Below are 23,696 nucleotides of genomic sequence, written 5' to 3' on the forward strand. Positions count from 1 at the left end.
TGTCCACAAACAGTATCTGTTTCCACCTTGTGTAGGTGATGGCGGTATATAATAGTATATGTGCAAGGTCATGGCAGGGGGTGACATCACTGTATTGTTCATTGGATGACTTGTTACTGCTCTGTATTGTCCAGAATAACATGCCAATAATGTTCATTGTGATTGGTCAGTTTTTTAGCTCTTCGACCAGAGGATAACCAGTCCTGATTTGTGTCGTGGCCCCTGGATTTCCAGAGATTGTTTGGTTTACTTATTTTATATATCTGCACTAACATGACACCCCCTCCCCCCCACCCCCCAAGCAAAAAACTGCACATCACTGTATATAACAAAACTGTTGCACCTTTTACAATACTTTACAATGTATAAAAATGGCAGCCTCCATCGTTCATGTTAGAGCGGAGGTCGTCGCCGTTGTCCATGAAAATTGACATATTTGAAATTTGACTGGTATTTGGTCAGACGGAATCCACACCAATTGTTCTTTATTATAAGGTTATCACCAGTCAATGCATCTCTGTCTGTATTTGTCTGTTTGTTGTCCTGTTCCACTGTAAATTACGTCTACATTTATTAATTAAAATAATTATAGAACAGTAACGTGTGTGTGTGTGTGTGTGGTCATTTTGGTCCATTATAGCCATGGGGTCTAGTAGATTTGCTGTAGAGCAGTATGTTTTGCTTCTCAGCCATTTTGTCTAACCATACGTAATGTTATCCACAAGTTCATAATACTTCAGTGGTTTCCTAAAGTGCTTTATATAGTAGAGTTGCCTAATATTCAGAGTTATATATGTATACTTTATCTTATGCTGACCAGAGATATTTAAGGTAATGTTTATTCGTGTTCTTTTTAATGTGGGGACAATTTTTTCCGTGCACAGCAGACTTCCTGTCACTGCTGTAAGGATCATTGAAGGGCAGTGATGGGTGCCAATCTCGGCCTAACATGGCTGATAAAGTACAATAGTTTGCAGGGGGCTGTCCTAGTAAGGTCAAATATCTCCGCCACTGTATGGAAACCTTTACATCGATACTTGTGAATGTCACCATATGTTGTTTTAAGTTTCCATGAATATAATTGCCAGTAAACCCTCCACCTTATAGCTAGAACCCTCCACCTTATCTGATCATCTCCCGCTTGGACTACTGCAACCTCCTCCTTACTGGCCTGCCCCAATCTCATCTCGCTCCCCTTCGATCTGTCTTAACGCAGCCGCTAGGCTTATTTTCCTTTCTCGCCGCTCCTCGGCTGTCTCCCCCCCTCTTACTCTTTCCCTCACTGGCCCCCTTCCCCTACAGAATCCTCTTCAAGCTCCTCACTCTTACATACAAGGCCCTCGCCAACTCCACTGCACCCTACATCTCACCCGCCTCTCTATTCATGCTCCTTCCCGCACTCTCCGATCAGCCAATGACCGTCGCCCTCTCTTCCCCCTGATCACCTCCTCCCCATGCGCGTATCCAAGACTTCGCCCGCGCTGCCCCCCTCCACTGGAACAAGCTCCCTCACTCTATCAGAACCTGCCCTAATCTGTCCAGTTTCAATACGGGCTCTAAAAACCCACCTTTTTCTTAAAGCCTTCCAGTCCTCCCACTTAACTCCCTACCAGATCTTCTGCCTCTTCCCCCTCACTCCCCTTCCTTATCCTCCTTCTCTCCCTCCCTCGTGTCTCTCTGTCTCTCCACCCCTCCCCTTAGATTGTACGCTCCTCTGAGCAGGGTCATCTCTCCTCCTGTCTTCACCACTTTTAACTCTGCTCTCCAGCTACCTTGCCCTCCTCCTCCCCGTTCCCTCTTGCTCTCTCCTCTCCACTCTGGGAGTTTCCCTGCCTTCCGTACCCTCTTGGGCTCCGCCGTATGCGGGACCTTCCCCTCTAGCTGTGCTTTGAGATCTCGGAGTTACTGTGTGTTTTGTTTACTGTATCGTGCTGTCTCACTTTTGTATTGTAACTTTGTTTGTCCCTGTACAGCGCTACGGATACCTAGTGGCGCCCTATAAATAAAAATTAATAATAGAAGAACAGACAGGGCTCCTGTATGTCTGTAAGTTATTCTTTCCTGTCGGCAAAGTACCTGACGCTTCTCCAGGGCTCACAGTCGGGAAACGTTTGACTATGAGCTGCCTGCGTTGCAAGGTTGGGGATGAGGCGGTAAGGAAGTAGCCATATAATGCAATGGAACAGTGCCTCTAGAGGTCAAACTAGGGAAATGACAGAATCGGTGCAGTAATGGAAGTTGCTCAATCAATTTAGGTTCACAACAGCTGCTTGAAAATGAATAAAAGAAAAAATACAGAGGAAAATACCCCAGCAACACTGTTGTGAGCCAGTAAAAGACCTGTCTTTCTACTTGAACATAATAATGCAGATTTCTCAGTTACATTTGCAAATGCATGATAAGCCACCTACCACATCACGGCGCTACTGCTAATAAGGTGGTCCTTCTTCTATTGGTTTAGATTTAACATGTACTAACTTCAACTAAGCAAACACGTTAGGAAAGAACAAACTACTACACAGCACTGTACAGAGAATATGGAATCATTCACATCCGTCCTTGCCCCACTGAGGCTTACAGACTAAATTTACTACCACTCAAACACACATTGGGGTCAGTTTAATCAGAAGCCAATTAATCACCAGCATGTTTTTGGAGTGTGGAAGGAAACCGGAGTACCAGGGGGGATCCCACGCCAACCACTGCGCCACCGTGAATTTTGTTTATAGTAGTTCTCTACCTTCACTGCTTTACTAAGCAAACTACCAAGTTCGGATGGTTGGTAGGCATTCACCCTAGGAGAATTTTGGACGGGTGTGTATTCCGTCCACTAATGTGTTTCATACAATACACATCTTCTGTCCTATTAAGTGTTCTGAACACTCTCAAAACCAAAAGGTCTCTGCTGCTGCCTTTGACAATTAATGTCAGTCACAATCAAGGTCAGATTACCAGAGGGATTAAGGTGGCATCAGATTTCCAGTACTAGCTCGTGGGGGTGGCGTTGTCCCACCAGTGCCATTAGTCTGATAACCCAGCCTTATCTTCCACCCTGTTTACGTTACGAGTGATATAGAAAGATGAGCATTAAATGTCGGCTGCATTCGCAATTGGCTCTTTAGTGTAAGGCTGGGAACACGCTACAGAAAACTCCCGATGCCATATCGTCAGCAATTTTACCACCTATCATAACCATTGGCTGAAAGATGGTGACAATCCATAGACATCTATGGACACTGCCGGTGCTGAGTGCATACACAATGCAGAATCGGAACGGCACCGTTCCATAACAAAGAGATTTTTAGTTGTGTTTAAAAATCGAATGAAGCGCTACGATGAGCTTTGCAACGATAACTGTTTGCCGTTCACGCGTACACACTAATGCGATATCTGGCTGAATGGTCGTTTATCCTGTGATTGGCCCGATAGTTGGATGAAAACCCCGTAGTGTGTACCCAGCTTAATCCCAAGTTAACAAGTTCAGCTCTCAACACTTGTTTTCCAGATATAGCTCCGCTTTGAAACGGTGGTTTACGTTTGTGAAATGTTGTGCAAATGTGTGTCATTGGGTTATATTTAACTCCTGAACCTCAAAACTTCCTTCTGGGGCTGTCGCATAGTCAACTGATCACGACGGAGCGGAGGTGGCGGGTAGCAATATGTCACAAGATGTTTTGGTTAAATGACAGAAGTCTGTCACATGAAGCATCTTTCACAATAACACATCTATTCAAGTGTTGAAATTAACTTCGCTGGAATCCAGATATGCCGCTACAGTAGTCTAGTAAGGGTTAAAATGGATTTTTAAATGACGTTTATTAAATGTAAACGTCTATAACAAAACTAGCCACTTTTTAATGAAATACAACAATTTTCAAATTTCTGTTGCGGGCCGACTCCGAGTTTATGAAAATGCAGCCTAATAATTCACTAGAAACTAATGATATCATCATCACCATTTATTTATATAGCGCCACTGATTCCGCAGCGCTGTACAGAGAACTCATTCACATCAGTCCCTGCCCCATTGGAGCTTACAGTCTAAATTCCCTAACACACACACGAAACTGGAGCACCCGGAGGAAACCCACACAAACACAGGGAGAACATACAAACTCCACACAGATAAGGCCATGGTTGGGAATCGAACTCATGACCCCAGTGCTGTGAGGCAGAAGTGCCAAACACTAAGCCACCGTGATTTATTGCTTTTTACACTTTATTGTGTCACTCCGAAAAAGTAGCAACATTTAAAAGTGGGGTTTGTGTATTTTTCAAGGTGCATCAAACAAAAGAAAAGACGGAGTTAAAAGTATTGATCCCTTCTAATATAAATAACCGACTACTTGATTTGGATAGAATGCTATATAGTATTGTCATTTCGTATCGCTGCTAGTAAACCGGTTACCCGTCTCCCATCTGTGGCTATTTGTTCTATACCATTGAGCGGGTTCTGAAGGACGTGCCTATAGACAGCAAAGCAATACAGCCCACACTTGTCATTGTTTCCCAAGAAAACTTAGCAGCAGTGTTGGCTCCAAATTCCCAGGGTCTATTATCTCGGAAAACAGCAGGATAAAAGCTTAGGCCTGTGCTAGGGACAGATAACGCTTGGAATCTGCCTCCTAGTCACATAATGAGTTAAAGTGACAGTGCACCCCCCCCCCAGAGAAATGTCCTTTTCTTATCTACCAGGTTATGTTTAACTATATTAATAAAAGTCTAAATAGAATTCTGTATGACTAATCGTCTTCTGCTCTTTGAGTCCAGGGGGTAAATTTATCAAGCTGCGAGTTTCCGGCGGGTTTGAAAAAGCGGAGATGTTGCCTATAGCAGCCAATCAGATTCTAGTTATCATTTTATTGAATGTACTAAATAAATGACAGCTAGAATCTGATTGGTTGCTATAGGCAACATCTCTACTTTTCAAACCCGCCAGAAACTTGCAGCTGGTAAGTGATTACAAGTATATTAACATCACCTTTGTATCATATATGGTATGATATCCTCCCCTTTGTAAATTATATAGTTATTACAAGCCACCAAGTGGTTCTGTGACCGAATAAAAACTTGGGGCTGGAGGGCAATGGGTTTTATACAGGTAAAAAAACTCGGAGGTGTCTCATAATACCCTTATTATCTACCATTGGGTTTACAATATACCGGGGATGGAATGATGATGTCATTACTATACTGATATAACCCATGACATCACCGCTGTGTAATTAAATAATAGATCACTGACCCTTTGTGGCTAATTGAATCCCCCCTTCCCCCCCAATATGTTTATAAGCTACTTGTATATAGGATGTGTATACCATGTTCTGTATACATTATAAACACACACAATCCCCTTGTGTACTCTTCAGAGTATAAAACAGACACTCAGTGACTGATCTTTGTGTAATGCAGATATATAGATAGATTTTGTTCTGTCCCTACAGAATTGCGGTGACGTAAGGTGTTGGTGTTAATCTCCCAGACAGACTTCCAAGATCAGTGATTGGTCACTGAGACGGGAATCTCTCTCTGGAGCTGGTGTTGACGTCTGTAGGATTGTCCTTTCCTTTTCCAGCTTTCCCACGATTGTGACACTTGTTTATACGAAGACCATCATATTCCCGAGAACAGGGGTGAAAATAGATTATTTATGGGATCTAGAAACAAGGGTTCGTTCGGAAAACTCGCGTATTACAAGAAATAACATGTCCCATATTGTAAATTAGTATTATAATTATTTTTTAGGCCACCTCAGATTTTTGTGACCTGCGTACGATCACAGAACCCTTTGGTTAACCTCTTATAACTTTATCATTTACAGTAGATTTACATTATTCCGCATGTAAAATTATACTATTTCTTCTGTTGGCCTAATCTGTATCATTAAACATCTCGATTGACTTCCGCAGGATCCTAACTTCATAATACAAACCAATCTGTATATTAGTACATTTTAATGCTTTGTACGGGTAAGAAAGCTTTATTTTATGGTCATTTTTATCTGAATGTTTGCAAAAGTGAGGATGTGTATTATATATTTTATATATATAATAGTCTGTCTCTCTCTAAGCTAGATATATTTAGTGACCCTATTTCCTGAACATCTGCAGTTGTTATTGCAATTCTTTTCCTGTGAATACATTTTAATAAGACCTTTGGTTACAACATATTTATTTCAGTTACTATACACATCATCATCATCAACATTTATTTATATAGCGCCAGCAGATTCCGTAGCGCTTTATAATTGGGAACAAACATTAATAAGACAATACTGGGTAATACATACAGACAGAGAGGTAAGAGAACCCTGCTCGCAAGCTTACAATATACACAGATCTTGGGTTGCTGATTGTCTCTGGTAATAGCCGGGACTATAAACCGGAGATATGGAACCCCTATAGCTGTGGTGGAACTACAAGTCCCAGCACACACTCCCAGCCTCTGTGGCTCTCCAGCTCCTGTCAAGCTACCAGTTTTCAGCCCGTCCTGCCAGTTTCTTTCGTCTCTATGTTGACACTTATCGCTCCACACCAGTGTCCTGGCGGACGTGGCATGCTGAGATTTGTAGTTCCCCAAGAGCTGCCAAGCCACAGGTTCATGATGTCTGCCGTTAGCATGGGATAAGATCATCATCATCAACATTTATATATACAGCGCCAACATATTCCGTACAAGATGGTTGTAAGCCGTACCAAGCAAGACCCTCATGCCATTTCTTGTACAACGTTATGGAATATGTTGGTGCTTTATAAATAAAGGATAATAATAATAATAATATTATAAAGGCCGTATTTGGTGAAAATATATAGATTCTTGCAGAACCAAAATCACGCTACTATTTGTAAGTGCTGATTCATTTTGCTGGTGTGCATCAGCCCTCTAATGATTTTGACATTTGCGGCTGTTGAAGGGTTACACGCACACAAGATAGTATAGGGGGTCTGGTGTGAGGGAGGGGAAGGGGGGTGAGTGAATGAGACATGAGAGGGGGGTTCCAGTATTTCACAATCATCCCCCTCCACCACCAAACCCTCTCCCCCTCCATCACCATCACTGTGCACCCCCCCTCCGCCTCCTCCTCCTCTAGTTTAGAGCAGTGGGGGGGGGGGGGGGGGGGGTGATAAATCAGAAACAAAGCAGGAACCCTCTTCACGTGTTGTAATGTGGTCTGGTTTCTGATTTTGCATGACAGTGGCTTCACCATAGATGGAGCTACTGAACAGAGAGAAGGGGCTGTGTGTGTGTGTGTGTGTGTGTGTGTGTTAAAGAGGCTTGGCTGGACTTAGTGTAACCACATCTCCTGTCTGATCTGCAAAATAGAGAAGGCTACAGAGAGAGAGAGAGAGAGAGAGAGAGAGGCATTATTACACCCACTCTGCAGGAGCTTCAGTAGCAGCAGAGAGAGACACACTGGCTGCCTCTCATCCAGCAGCTCGGATCTAACATCAGCATGAAGAAGAATCTCTCTACAAAGAGGGTAAGCTGAGGGGGGCAGACGTCCATGTCTGGGGGGGGCCACTGGAGTCTTATGTAACAAGGATTTGTGTCTGTACCGTGTAACCTCAGCTCCCGTGCATGCATTGCAAACAGGACCCAAATGAATGCATGAATGCATCCGTCTACATGCACATTTGTCTGCAATTTAATATATGTTCCTAGAGAGATAGTGGTTCCGCTGGTTAGCCTGCTAGCAACTCATCTATCATATATATATATATATATTTATATATATATATATATATATATATATATATATATATATGTTACTATAGATAAAGTACTGTTGTCATATAGGATTAAAAAATAAAGCACCAACTTACTCTATGTGACTATACGTATATGCACTTTATTTTTAGCCCTGCATTATATCGGTTGAGTCCCAGGAATTAGAAGTGTGTGCAGGCAATTTGGTGCATAATGATATGTCTGGGTAGTTTTATAGGATGGAATAATCTTTACAGTGATGACAAATGCCAGTGGATGACAGGAGTCTGGCCCTGTGATGTTCTGTGTCACAGTCTGATCCTGTGTGTGTGTGTCTATCCAGCTTTATTAGTATCGGATATGGGCAGACTAGACCCTAGATCCCCCCCCCCCCCCCCATTCCAGCACTGGTCTGCCATCCCTGGATAATTCAATATTCTCATTATGTCACTAATTTCTTTCACACATGTTGTAGGGCCCTACGGATGGGAACCAGGCCCCCAGCCAGCCCGAAAAAGTGGGCTGGATTCGGAAATACTGCGGAAAGGGTATCTTCAGGGAGATCTGGAAGAACAGATATGTGGTGATAAGGGGAGACCAGCTATACATGTCAGAAAAAGAGGTACATTTGTTATATGAAAGGCATTAAACATATTGTCTGTATGCACATGATAATTATCCTGTACGAAATTAAAACCCATTGATGCCTGTTTGACCTCAAGTGGAACAAAACAATTGCCGGAGTTGAGTTTCACTTGTGTGCATGAGACCAGTTTACACGTCTTGTCCCCGTCTAACTGCAGGGGCTAGATTTACTAAACTGCGGTTTTGAAAAAGCGTAGGTGTTGCCTATAGCAACCAATCCGATTCTAGTTGTCGTTTGTTTAGAACATTCTACAAAATGACAGCTAGAATCTGATTGGTTGCTATAGGCAACACCTACGCTTTTTCAAACCCGCAGTTTAGTCAATATTCCCCCAGGTGTTCATTGCAAAATCTGGCTATCGTGTGTCAACCCTGATACTCTAGATTGCAAGCTCTTGTGGACAAAGAATATGTTGATACTGTATAGAAAGTGCAGTTGTTATTTTTTTCGTACCTATGTTGGCAGGGAGGTGAGTTGAATAGATTTGTCGGAAACTTGGGCGCTGAAATTAGGCTTTAAACACAGGTCAGCAAAGCCTATCTCTGATGCCGGCATTCCCAAAAATATTTAAGCGAACGGAACTCAGCGGATTCTGACCAGCTTTACCTTCACCTTGTGCAAATTGCACTGTTACCTGTAGCGTTCACAATCCTTAATAAAATGTAGTTCTATGGGAATGCCCCGTCAACGCAGCCTAATGAGCTATGTACTTTACGCAGAGCAACACAGCGATGAGACACGGTAATGAACGTGTCTTATGGCTCCCATGAAGCCGGGTCAAATTACCTACGCTTCAAAAGAACGTTGTTTTTCAATGCCCTTGAGTACGTAGTCTTACAGATGCTGCTTTGATCTCTAAATCAAGTATATTAAGTTGCATTGTTTAAAAAATATATTATATACTGTGCTATAGTACAAAAAATTGTCGCAATCTCAACTAGCTGATGGTTGCTATAACACCGATACATTAGCTATGAACATGTCAGATGCTATTTTCTAAGTTGTAATTGTTTAGAAATGGTTTGAAATTGCCAGATCTATTAGATCAGGAAAAAAGAGCTTGTTTTACTTTTTTATTTTTTTCCAGTGGTGCAAAAGGGAATTTTTATTCAATTATTTTAAAGAGAGATGACTTGACATCTTTTCAGTGTGGATAATGTTGCTCTTTGTGACATCCTGGCAGTTGTTCAGCTATAGAGATTTTGGTATTCACAAGCAAGTTTTCGATTGAATTCAAAGTCCGTGCAATCAAATTGTAAAGCGCTGGCTAATGTGGAAATGATATTCCTGTAGCAGGAACTTGCAGATTATTTTTTTTACAGAGAGACATCCTGCTGTAAGGACAGTTTTTATAACAGATGATGATGGTGCTATTGATAGACTAATCTTGCATATAATTTTGCATGCTTTAAAATACTTTGATATTTGCATTGTTTATGGTTTTAGATGCTCCAATGAGTTAATATGTAGCCTCATACCAACTAATGACTTCATACGAGAATTACTACTTTTTTTTATTATTTGATTCTCTTCTACCTAAAATAAAAATGGTCGATGCCAAGACTCTATTTACTAAACTGCGGGTTTGGAAAAGTGGAGATGTTGCCTAGAGCAACCAATCAGATTCTAGTTATCATTTATTTAGTGCATTCTACAAAATGACAGCTAGAATCTGATTGGTTGCTACAGGCAACACCTTCACTTTTCAAACCTGCTGTTTAGTCAATATACCCCTGTGTGTTTTAACGTTTACAAGCATTGGGCAGTCATGCACGCAGAATTTAAAATGGTAGGCAGGTGAGTATGGCATCCTGGGGAAAAAGAAGGCTTAGCGGGATGTTGGGTGGTATTCAGAGTGGAAGGGTGAGGGCGTTAAACACCAAAAATACATTCATATATCCTCAACCCTGAATATACCTATCACTGCACAGCCCTGAGCTTTTTGACATTAGCCAACATGGACTGGTTGATGTCAACTTTGTGTTGTAATAACATTTACCAATCCCCCCCCCCCCTGTCTTCCTGAACAAAGTCTTTGACAGTCCCTTTTACAGTCACATTTTTTTACATTAAATGGTTACTACTTTAGTAAGCCAGAGAAGATTTTACTCATATTAAAAGTGGACCTGTCACTAATCTCTACAGTGGAAGCAGCCATTTTCTGGGCTGAACCAATTTTCAGCATATCTATTCACTGGTAACTAGTGACATCACCAAGGAATGTTGGACAACATTCACTAGTAACTAGTGACATCACTTAGGAATGTTGGACAACGTTTACTACTAACTAGTGACATCACCGAGGAATGTTGGACAACGTTCACTAGTAGCTAGTGATATCACTGAGGAATGTTGGACCACTTTCACTAGTAACTAGTGACATCACTGAGGAATGTTGGACGACGTTCACTAGTAACTAGTGACATCACTGGGGAATGTTGGACGACATTCACTAGTAGTAAATAGTGACATCACTTAGGAATGTTGGACAACGTTTACTACTAACTAGTGACATCACCAAGGAATGTTGTACAACGTTTACTAGTAACTAGTGACATCACTGGGGAATGTTGGACAATGTTTATTACTAACTAGTGACATCACCAAGGAATGTTGGACAACATTCACTAGTAGCTAGTGATATCACTGAGGAATGTTGGACGACGTTCACTACTAACTAGTGACATCGCCGAGGAATGTTGGACGACTTTCACTAGTAACTAGTGACATCACCGAGGAATGTTGGACGACTTTCACTAGTAACTAGTGACATCACCGAGGAATGTTGGACGACTTTCACTAGTAACTAGTGACATCACCGAGGAATGTTGGACAACGTTTACTAGTAACTAGTGACATCACTGAGGAATGTTGGACGACTTTCACTAGTAACTAGTGACATCACCAAGGAATGTTGGACAATGTTTACTAGCAACTAGTGACATCACTTAGGAATGTTGGACAGCGTTTACTACTAACTAGTGACACCACCAAGGAATGTTGGACAACATTTACTAGTAACTAGTGACATCACGGAGATATGTTGGACAACGTTTATTACTAACTAGTGACATCATCGAGGAATGTTGGACAACGTTTACTAGTAACTATTGACATCACTGAGGAATGTTGGACGACTTTCACTAGTAACTAGTGACATCATCATCATCATCATCATCATCAACATTTATTTATATAGCGCCAGCAAATTCCGTAGCGCTTTACAATTGGGAACAAACACTGATAAGACAATACTGGGTAATACATACAGACAGAGAGGTAAGAGAACCCTGCTCGCAAGCTTACAATCTATAGGACAATGGGAGTTAGAAACACAAGGGCATGTGCTACATCATATTGCACACTGGACCAGCTAGAATGCAAAGGTAAAATTATTGAGTGGGCTGTGTGTGTTGCAATGTTGGTCAGAGGGTTGTTGTCTTGCGTTTGCAATGTTGAGGATGGTAATGAAATTAAGATGATGGTTGAGGAATATCATAACCTTGTCTGAAGAGGTGGGTTTTCAGTGAACGCTTGAAGGTTTGAAGACTAGAGGAAAGTCTTACTGTGCGTGGGAAGGAATTCCACAAAGTGGGTGTAGCCCGGAAAAAATCCTGTAACCGAGAATGGGAGGATGTGATGAGAGTGCAGGAGAGACGTAGATCTTGTGCAGAACGGAGGTGTCGAGTAGGAAGATATTTCGAGACAAGTGAGGAAATGTATGTCGGTGCAATTTTTTTGATGGCCTTGTATGTTAGTGGAAGAATTTTATATTGGATTCGTTGAAATACAGGCAGCCAATGTAGAGACTGACAGAGTGGCTCAGCAGAGGAATAACGGTTTGTATGGAAAATCAATCTAGCCGCTGCGTGCAAAATAGATTTTAGAGGTTCAAGTCTGACTTTGGGAAGACCAGTAAGAAGGGAATTGCAATAGTCGATGCAGGAGATGATAAGTGCATGAATTAATGTTTTTGCGGTGTCTTGTGTCAGATATGTGCGTATTCTGGAAATGTTCTTTAGGTGTATGTAACATGATTTAGATATAGAGTTCATGTGGGGAATAAACGACAGTTGTGAATCAAGGATTACACCTAGGCAACGAGCTTGTGGGTGGGATTTATGGTCATGTTATCAACAGAAATAGAAATGTCAGGCAGGAAGCTTCTGTTTTTGGAATGTTGGACGACGTTCACTAGTAACTAGTGACATCACTGAGGAATGTTGGACGACGTTCACTAGTAACTAGTGACATCACTGAGGAATGTTGGACGACGTTCACTAGTAGCTAGTGACATCACTGAGGAATGTTGGACGACGTTCACTAGTAACTAGTGACATCACTGAGGAATGTTGGACGACGTTCACTAGTAACTAGTGACATCACTGAGGAATGTTGGACGACGTTCACTAGTAGCTAGTGACATCACTGAGGAATGTTGGACGACGTTCACTAGTAACTAGTGACATCGCTGAGGAATGTTGGACGACGTTCACTAGTGACTAGTGACGTCACTGAGGAATGTTGGACGACGTTCACTAGTAACTAGTGACATCGCTGAGGAATGTTGGACGACGTTCACTAGTAACTAGTGACGTCACTGAGGAATGTTGGACGACGTTCACTAGTAACTAGTGACATCGCTGAGGAATGTTGGACGACGCTCACTAGTAACTAGTGACATCACTGAGAAATGTTGGACGACGTTCACTAGTAGCTAGTGACATCACTGAGAAATGTTGGACGACGTTCACTAGTAGCTAGTGACATCACTGAGGAATGTTGGACGACGTTCACTAGTAGCTAGTGACATCACTGAGGAATGTTGGACGACGTTCACTAGTAACTAGTGACATCACTGAGGAATGTTGGATGACGTTCACTAGTAACTAGTGACATCACTGAGGAATGTTGGACGACGTTCACTAGTAGCTAGTGACATCACTGAGGAATGTTGGACGACGTTCACTAGTAGCTAGTGACATCACTGAGGAATGTTGGACGACGTTCACTAGTAACTAGTGACATCACTGAGGAATGTTGGACGACGTTCACTAGTAACTAGTGACATCACTGAGGAATGTTGGACGACGTTCACTAGTAGCTAGTGACATCACTGAGGAATGTTGGACGACGTTCACTAGTAACTAGTGACATCGCTGAGGAATGTTGGACGACGTTCACTAGTAACTAGTGACGTCACTGAGGAATGTTGGACGACGTTCACTAGTAGCTAGTGACATTAAATCCTAATATTTGACCGTCTATCCACATCCTGATTTTGATCACATCTGTAATGCATCAACAGTGATTGATCAGTAGGGGCAGTTTAGGAAAATCTTAAGGGGGCAACACATGGGCAGATGTGATAGTTCAGCCCGATAGCTGCACAGCTAAATCAGTGACCAGTTTGTCCTCGTTCGTGGGGCACCAAATTCCACGGAACCAGCTGTTTAGTGGTTAGACTGAATGACCTCATCACCTTCTGCAGTGCAGATGACCGATATCTACGCAATGTGGTTATTGACCGGTTGCAATCATAATCCAATCAAATTCCGTCTCTTTAGATCACGCGGTTGTTTTGGAGACACACATTTTGAAACTTCCCGCCAGTTCGTTTTTGAAATTGCTGCATCGTTTTATTTATTTCAGCCTTTTATTTCTGTCGAACGTTAAAAAGAAATAGCAACTGGAAAACGTTTGCCAACTGCAGAATAGCTAAGCTTGATTAATGAAAGTACCAGTGTTACAAATGCAGCCTTTAATTGTTATCCTTAAACTTGCCTAGCAAAGCTGCTTTGGACGGACTGGTTTCTGCCCAGTATTATATGGTTAGAGATTTTATGATGGAAATATTGATGTTCTTATTAGAGGTTGTAGAAAGGGGATTTGTATCCTCTTCGTGACCAGATGAACAGACACTTTCCATCCTCATTGTCCCAGAATGCCAGACAGTGGAGGATGAGATGAACGTATTTCACCATCTTTCTTGGTGTCAGTCAGTTTCCACCTTGTGCACGAATGCCAGATCACTCAAATGTGCAGATTTATTGTTTCCAATAACTGGTCGTTCTTTCGCGCTTCCAATAAAACAAAATACTTTGTGAAGCGGACGTGCGCTTTAGGATCTTAGGGCTAGATTTACTAAGCTGCGGGTTTGAAAAAGTGGGGATGTTGCCTATAGCAACCAATCAGATTAAAGCTATCATTTTGTAGAAGGTACTAAATAAATGAAAGCTAGAATCTGATTGGTTGCTATAGGCAACATCCCCACTTTTTCAAACCCGCAGCTTAGTAAATCTAGCCCCTAGGCTTGTTTCTTCAGTCGATCCATGATTTCCTTGTAGCGCCCGTGTAGCTCACATCTTAGTTTCTCATTTACTTTGCTGGACAATGGACAGGTCCTTTTCTGTTTAATCTTCTATATTGGCCACACTAAATCTATACAGTCCGGCTTGTTCAGAGAAGACCGTAGACAGAATCCCGCAGCCCATTTGAAAGGCAATTTTACCAGCAATCCGCTGACTTTGCGGAAGCTTTTTAAGATTTTGCAATTGGTGTAATTAGGGCTCTCCTTTTTTTTTTTCTTGAAATCCTTTTGCAAACTGTGACTTATGTGGATTCTTCAAATCCTTCCAGTCATTTGAATCCTTTAATTCTTTTAAATTCTTTCAATCTTTCAAGTCTTTCCAATCCCTTGAATCTTTCCAATCCTTATGCCGTTTTCCTGTTGAGGACAGGCTACGCACTTTACTCTCATATCTCTACTCGACTCTTTACTCATCACTCTACTCTTATGCTCCCTACTCTATTCCCTACTCACTCTACTCTACCCTTTTGCTCTCTACTCCCTACTCACTCTACTCTACACTTATGCTCTCGACTCTATTCCCTACTCGCTCTACTCTACTCTTATGCTCTCTACTCTACTTCCTACTCACTCTACTCTTATGCTCTCTACTCTATTGCATACTCGCTTTACTCTACTCTTATGCTCTCTACTCTGTTCTCTACTCACTCTACTCTTATGCTCCCTACTCACTCTACTCTTATGCTCCCTACTCACTCTACTCTTATGCTCTCTACACTATTTCCTACTCACTCTACTCTACCCTTTTACTCTCTACTCCCTACTCACTCTACTCTACACTTATGCTCTCGACTCTATTCCCTACTCACTCTACTCTACTCTATCCTTTTGCTCTCTACTCTACTCCCTACTCACTCTACTCTACTCGTATCCTCTCTACTCTATTCCCTACTCGCTCTACTCTACTCTTATGCTCTCTACTCTGTTCCCTACTCACTCTATTCTTATGCTCTCTACACTATTCCCTACTCGCTCTACTCTACTCTTATGCTCTCTACTCTATTCCCTACTCACTCTACTCTATTGTTATGCTATCTACTCTACTCCCTACTCACTCTAATCTACTCTTATTCTCTCTACTCTATTCCCTACTCACTCTACTCTATTCTTATGCTCTCTACTCTACTCCCTTCTCACTCTAATCTACTCTTATGCCTCTACTCTTTACTCATTACTCTACCCTTATGCTTCCTACTCTACTCCCTACTCACTCTACTCTATGACTATGCTCTCTACTCCTTACTCACTCTACTCTTATGCTCTCTACTCTACTCCCTACTCACTCTATTCTACTCACATGTCTCTACTCTCTACTCATCCCTCTACTCTTATACTCTCTACTCTACTCCCTACTCACTCTACTCTCATATCTCTAATGTACTGTCTACTCAGCACTCTACTCCTATGCTCTCTACTCCCTACTCACTCTACCCTTATGCTTTCTACTCTACTTCTACTCTATTCTATTATTATGACTCTACTCTTATGCTCTCTACTCTACTCTCTACTCATCACTCTTCCCTTATGCTCTGTACTTCCTACTCTCTCTATTCTATTCTTATTACTCTACTCTTATACTCTCTACACTCTACTCCCTACTCACACAACTCTCATATCTCTACTGTACTGTCTACTCAGCACTCTACTCCTATGCTCTCTACTACCTACTCACTTTACTCTTATGCTCTCTACTCTACATCCTACTCTCTCTATTCCCTTATGCTCTCTACTCTACTCTCTACTCATCACTCTACTCTTATGTTCTCTACTCTACTTCCTACTCACTCTACTCTTATTTAGGCCTCCATTTTCCGAAATTTCAGCATTCTCATTTAGTAGATTTGATATAGAAAGCGGACATTAATTTCTAGAAACCAGTGTCGTCAAATACAACTTATTAAAAGGCTTATTTCTAATATTCTCAATCTAAACCAACTGGAACAAATATGGTTGCTAGTTTGCCTTGTTTGGTTTAGTCAAGGTTGTTTTCAAGGAGATTCAGTGGTCTGTACGACAGGCCTATATAAACGCTTGCAGAGATTCAGTGCTCTGTATGTCAGGCCTATATAAACACTTGCAGAGATTCAGTGCTCTGTACGCCAGGCCTATATAAACGCTTGCAGAGATTCAGTGCTCTGTATGCCAGGCCTATATAAAATACATCTAAACTTTAAAAGTTTCTTGGAAATGTACTTTACTGAGCAGAGGTAACTGCTAAGATTGCTTTGTCTTCCTGTCATATTTTTTTCTAACTGGACTATTATGTGAATATGATAGGCCATGTATGACAGATTACCATTATGTGGTTACTTAGTGGTAGAACAGAACACTACTGCAGAAAATGTAGAAATGGCCTCATGAGGTATAACAAAATGGAGTCAGTCTTCCTTATGTGTTTTCCGGTAAGAACAGAAGATTGATTTTTTTTTCCCCCTAGAAACATCCTCTAAGGTCACAAAAAAATAAATAATCAATAGGGACAGAGATATCTAAACCGTTTTACTCATAGAATAGCCGCTGATGCACTATAGCGAGCATAACACTTATCTGGTGCTCTTTATAATGAATTACAAGTAATTTAACCTTTTTATTGTATGTGCATTTATCAGCTGACAAAAACCTAGATTGAGCAACACTTTGAATAGGATCACATGTGACGACTGCTGGCTGCTAGGGCAGCACGGTGGCTTAGTGGTTAGCACTTCTGCCTCACAGCACTGAGGTCATGAGTTCGATTCCCGACCATGGCCTTATCTGTGTAGAGTTTGTATGTTAGTCTGGATTTCCTCCGGGTGCTCTGGTTTCCTCCCACACTCCAAAAACATACTAGTATGTGTCTATGTGTGTGTGTTAGGGAAATTAGACTGTAAGCTCTAATGGGGCAGGGACTGATGTGAGTGAGTTCTCTGTACAGCGCTGCAGAATTAGTGGCGCTATATAAATAGCTGATGATGATTTGATATTACTAGAGCTGATTATGGCCAATTAGAGCCAAAATCCAATCAAAACTAAAATCTGATGTCACAACACACCTCACCACCTGCCATTAGAGCACGCCCCCAAAGCTATTGTATTTTTAGGAGATATTTGCACATTAATAAGTTTGACAGAGAGCTTTGGAAGGAGATATGGGGATCCACCTTTACCATGCACAATTAAGCAAATACATTTTACAAGGTAAATGTTTGGCGCTTGAACAGAATGTGGACCTGATTCCTTGCAGTAGGAATTATGCAAAGCCTTATAGCAAAAGCTTTCAAACATTGTAGAGGAGGGCTGCAAGCTGACAGAAAGATCTGGACACTGAACACACAACAGCAGCTATTTATATAGCGCCACTAATTCCGCAGGGCTGTACAGAGAACTCACTCACATCAGTCCCTGCCCCATTGGAGCTTACAGTCTAAATTCCCAACACACACAGACAGAGACTAGTGTCAATTTAATAGCAGCCAATTAACCTACTAGTATGTTTTTGGAATGTGGGAGGAAACCAGAGCACCCGGAGGAAACCCACGCAAATAGCAGAGGTGCTAACCACTGAGCCACCCTAATACTATACTCCTTGACATTCTATTGAGACTGTAAAATGCTGGAAGTTGCCAAAGGAGGCTTAAATTAGTTCTATGGAGTGTTTTATACAAATCTCAGTAGGACCTTGCACTATAAGCCTATTATACAGAGACAGAATACTGGCATTCTTTTCTCTATTTCCTCATGGGTTTAATTTTTTCACCGTGCCACAGGGGGGCTTTCATACTAAATGTGTCTGTGCACAGGTGCCTGCCTGCCTCCTAAATTCTATCATGTCGTCTCTCTATCTTTGCAGTAAACACCCATCTTGCTGGTTCCAAGTGTGTTTTCTTTCTCTTAACTTCAATCTATTGTTGCCCCCTCCTTTTAGAATTCTTAATGCGAATGGTTTGTGACTGTGCGTGGCAAGCCGTGGTTTTATATAAATGGTCTGAAGCCCGTCAACGTGTGTGCAGGTGTGTGTATAAATATGTGTGTACAAGTACGGTAATCTTAAATCCGTTTTTGGTCTTTTAAAACATCACTAGGGTTGCATAAGATGGTAAACCTATCCTGATGTACTATATTGTGTTACTAAGGGGTCTAAATATGACTAGGAGAAAACCCCTGGGGCCTGATTCATTAAGGATCTTAACTTGAGAAACTTCTTATTTCAGTCTCCTGGACAAAACCATGGTACAATGCAAGGGGTGCAAATTAGTATTCTGTTTTGCACATAAGATAAATACTGACTGTTTTTTCATGTAGCACACAAATATCAACTTTAAATTTCAGTGTACAAATAAGCTATCAAGTATTTGTGTGCTACATGAAAAAATAGTCAGTATTTAACTTATGTGCAAAGCAGAATACTAATTTGCACCCCTTGCATTGTAACATGGTTTTGTCCAGGAGACTGAAATAAGAAGTTTCTCAAGTTAAGATCCTTAATGAATCAGGCCCCTAGATTGGATTTAGGGATGTTTCCTATTTATGAAAGCCCCCTTTTTCGCTGAGGACTATGCCTAGCTATCACCGACGGTAGCCAGGAAGCCATTTTATCGTGGACAGCTAGCACAGCTAAAAAAAAAGCAATATTTTACATTAATATAACTATATATATATATTTATTTAATGGAATCCAACCTGCTTTGTGTTCCCTTTAAAGTATTCCTAATAGGCTGCTGAGTTGAGTCTTGCCCCCAATGATCCAACTTTTATGCTACTTCGGCTTGTTGGCGGTGTGCTACATTGATCATGTTGAATGCGTAACCTTCCGTCCCTACACATATCTCCCAACAGTCCCAATTTATGAGGACCAGTTCCGATGGTCGGGGCTTTATTTAGGAGATGTGTCCCGCTAATGGATGACACCTGTGTACACACCCTTTGAAGGGTCTTTTTAGGACAGGCGAAGGATGTTGGAGGAGGGTCAACGTTTTGCGGGACAACCCTGGGGGAACATGGTATGGCCCAAAATGATGTGGGCTGTACCGTACCCCTCATCACTGCCATGTGACATGTCCATGCCCATTAGTAGTGTGCACAGTGCCACACAGTGGTTTGGTAGATATGCATACAGAGGTGCGTTTGACCCGCCAATCTTCCTACTTCGTAAAACTAGAGTCTTGCATCACTAGAATATGCTGCTGGGGGACCCTTCTCCTTCCACTATATAACTCTCAGTCTGTGGCTTCCTGCTGCCTCCATTCCCCTCCTCACATCATGTCACTGCCCCTGTCACATGCAGCCCTGTCCTCACTAACACATCACTCATCTCCTGATATACTCTGTGCTGCTGGAGGACCCTGCTCCTTCCACTATATAACTCTCAGTCTGTGGCTTCCTGCTGCCTCCATTCCCCTCCTCACATCATGTCACTGCCCCTGTCACATGCAGCCCTGTCCTCACTAACACATCACTCATCTCCTGATATACTCTGTGCTGCTGGAGGACCCTGCTCCTTCCACTATATAACTCTCAGTCTGTGGCTTCCTGCTGCCTCCATTCCCCTCCTCACATCATGTCACTGCCCCTGTCACATGCAGCCCTGTCCTCACTAACACATCACTCATCTCCTGATATACTCTGTGCTGCTGGGGGACCCTGCTCCTTTCACTATATAACTCTCAGTCTGTGGCTTCCTGCTGCCTCCATTCCCCTCCTCACATCATGTCACTGCCCCTGTCACATGCAGCCCTGTCCTCACTAACACATCACTCATCTCCTGATATACTCTGTGCTGCTGGGGGACCCTGCTCCTTTCACTATATAACTCTCAGTCTGTGACTTCCTGCTGCCCCTGTCCGCACTCACACAATCTCGTCAGTGGACAGGTCACTGCCTCCCAGGAGATCTGCACACAATACTGCTTCTATTAGCGTTTTGATTGGCTGATCTTCCTATTCCTGCTTACATCAAACCTAAGAACACAGGGAATAGCCAAATATGAAAATTGATTACAATAATGTCATCTGACAATAGTCAATAACTATATATTTCATTGGCTATGAAACCTTCTTTTGATCAAATGAAAATTTCTGAAACTCAGTTTCACTTATTTCACTCTTGAGACACGTTGACAAGCCGGCTTATGTGAGTGTAAGTGTGAAAAGCAAAGCTTAACTAACGCTGTGTAGGCCTCTTTTGGAGTCAAACAACGGAAAAAGCTTTGTTTGGTTACAACCTTCAAATGTGAGGTGCTCTGTTCCGTGTATCCATATATTCTCACCACACCTCGGGAAGTCACTTGGGGGGAATGTGCGAGTGGCGAATTGCACAGAGCGTGTTTCAAAGAGGATTATGGGAAATGAGAAGCCTCATTGAAAGGGAAACACAATCCCCAGTGCCCAAATGTGAGTTTCCTTTCAGCTCTGGGACTGTATAGGAAACAGCTGCATAAACAGGCTAGTATTTTTTTTTTTTTTTTTTTAAGATTTGACTCACAAGTGACGAAACCAAAAATGATTTTGCATCTCTCAGTAAATCACCAAAGTCAAGTTAGTGTTTGCATAAATAAACCAGTCTAGTATTTATATCTGGGTGACTTCTAGCGTAGTTAACGTGACTGAAAACGTATGAAGACATTTCTGAAAAATACTGAACTTTGGTCCACGAAATTCACAGTAATATTTAAAAAGTGTCATTTAAGAGCATAAGAAACTTTTTAAAGCAGAATTTAAAAAAAAAAAATGGTTGTTAATAATGTTGAATTTTCAAACCTGTCTCGTGTGGCTGAATGTAAGTGCGGAAACTGATATATTGGAGACGGAGTTCTATGTAAAGGAAAAAATGCAGAAACTAAATCCATGACAGGATTTAGCATTAGGCCCAGACTGTGGAGGAAGATGAGGCGACTTCACCTCTGCAAAAAAAAACTAAACTAAAAAATCGTATGGCATAAGAAAAATATAATAATATAAAAATATAATAATATAAAAATATGTAACTATATAAGTATATTAACTGAGGCTCGTAAATGTTAAATTAACTAGAGGTAGCTTGAAACAAGCTGAAATGTAGGATATGGTGCAAACAGTGCAATTGTACATCCACCCATATCAACCAATCAGGTAGCAGCTTTCATAGTCCAGTGCAGTATTGTCTAATGAAAGAAAGTGTTTTATTGGTTGCTGTCAGGCTCACCTGATGGTGTAATGTATATTAAAAAATATGGTGTATATTAATTAAAACAGCCACTTGAGACACTAATGCCACTCAAAAGGGACGGGGAGGTGCTTGTTCCTAGTAGAACACCAACAAGAGGCGGGAAAGTGAGATGCTTCGGTGAAATCACCAAAACGGGCAAGACGTCCATGGATATGGCTAGAATAGGTGTTTTGGTTACGGCTAGTAGACCGAATGCAATTATGATTGGCATTCACCGATCAAACATGCTCTCTCCATGAGAAAACGGGACTAATCACATGACACTTTCTAGGGCTCAGGCTAATTGCGTGACACTCACTATAAAGTTACTGTATTCAGTTTTAATTTTAAATTTTAGTGGGTTTCATTCGGTAACCTATATTTTTTTTCAAACTTATAGAAAAAAATCTAATATAAATAAATAAATATATATATATATATATATATATATATATATATATATATATGCAGTTTTTCAAATCTTTCCTCCACCACTGATCTCTAAGTATAGGCTTCTGGGCTGAGATGCTCCCACGTGCACCTTGCTTAATCCATATGAGAAAGCGTCTTTGCACTTTGCTGACGTCACCCGTCACACAGCTATAGATAGTTCCTGCACTCGCTGTTTTTTTTTTTTTTTATGTGACCTAGTTACTAATGGATGTCAGTCCTTTGTCTTAGTGTAAGTACAGGAGAGAACTACAGACAGAAGCGTTCCGGTTCCGGAATGTTGAACAAAAGTGTTTCAATCATTTCCTTCCATATAAGGAATAAAGTTAAGATAATTGCACCTAATTGGTTATTAAAGGATCACTAGTCTTGAAATTACAGTGGGTTTAGTACAAAAAGGTATATAGTAACATTCACAGATTGTATAAAGAACCTAAATATTTTACACTGCGTTACCTATGAGACTACAAGCGGTTGTATTCTATTAAAAATGTAAAACTAAGAGTTATGAATGTATTCCTACTTATCCTATGGGTGCTTAAGGAGCCTGGATTAAACATGGCCTGTGAGATTTCAGATTGGGGGTAAAACAGGGGGACTGTCCTGAGAAAACTGGGACACACAGAAGCCCGACCAATAATCTTCAGAGGGCTTGCTGACAGGAAGTCTGATGTGCCTTGAAATTAATGTCTTCCCTGTTATCAAATAAGATCCATAGGGGCTGATTCAATTAGCCGCGTTGTTCTTTAGAGCAACGTGGCTGCGCATTATTTCCGTTACTGCGGTAATTTATCCGCTGATTTTTGCCCCCACTCTATGAGCCGCGAGAAAAAAATCAGCGGAGATTTCCTGCGAAATCCCGCGGCCGCGTTGTTTTAAAGAACAGGGCGGCTAATTGAATCTGCCCCTATGACTAATGCTGTAGATGCATGCTGTGATATTTCAGCCGACGTCGGGGCAGTTGACCTGATATCACAGTGGGTAGGATGATTATTCAGTATTTTTACAAACGGTCTGGTATGATGGCAAAGTAATTTCGTCCAATCAGATCTTTCCTTCCATCCATCTGGAATAATAAAATAAAAAATCTAATTCTATTGGTCGCTATTGACTTCTGTTTTATTTAATTGCTTTTAAAACCTCACATAGGAGCAAGAGAAAAGGATTGTTTGTGGGGTTTTTTGTAGTGATTTTATGAACTTGATTTAAGATTGTGTTAGTATATACAATTGCTATTTGCTGGTTTCCTACTTTCTTTGTTGTTTGTAAAATCTGCTTCTTTTATGATCTGAATGATGTTTAGTAACTTTAGCAATCGTTGCAATGTGTATCCAGCCTTGTTTATTTAGGAGGTGGTACTGA

At 41.4% G+C, this 23,696-nt stretch overlaps 1 protein-coding gene across 1 annotated transcript in view; it reads left to right on the plus strand.

Moving 5' to 3' along the window:
* The first annotated feature begins 7,155 nt into the window (after positions 1 to 7,155).
* PLEKHO1 (pleckstrin homology domain containing O1) overlaps positions 7,156 to 23,696 on the plus strand; it is a 46,826-nt gene continuing 30,285 nt past the window's right edge. The window contains exons 1-2 of the mRNA XM_075191744.1: positions 7,156 to 7,480; positions 8,183 to 8,329. Of these exons, the coding sequence (XP_075047845.1) occupies positions 7,454 to 7,480; positions 8,183 to 8,329 (174 nt within the window). The 5' untranslated portion in view covers positions 7,156 to 7,453. The remainder of the gene's footprint in view (positions 7,481 to 8,182; positions 8,330 to 23,696) is intronic.

The sequence above is a fragment of the Mixophyes fleayi genome, chromosome 12 (assembly GCF_038048845.1).
Source record: "Mixophyes fleayi isolate aMixFle1 chromosome 12, aMixFle1.hap1, whole genome shotgun sequence".
Lineage (NCBI taxonomy): Eukaryota > Metazoa > Chordata > Amphibia > Anura > Limnodynastidae > Mixophyes > Mixophyes fleayi.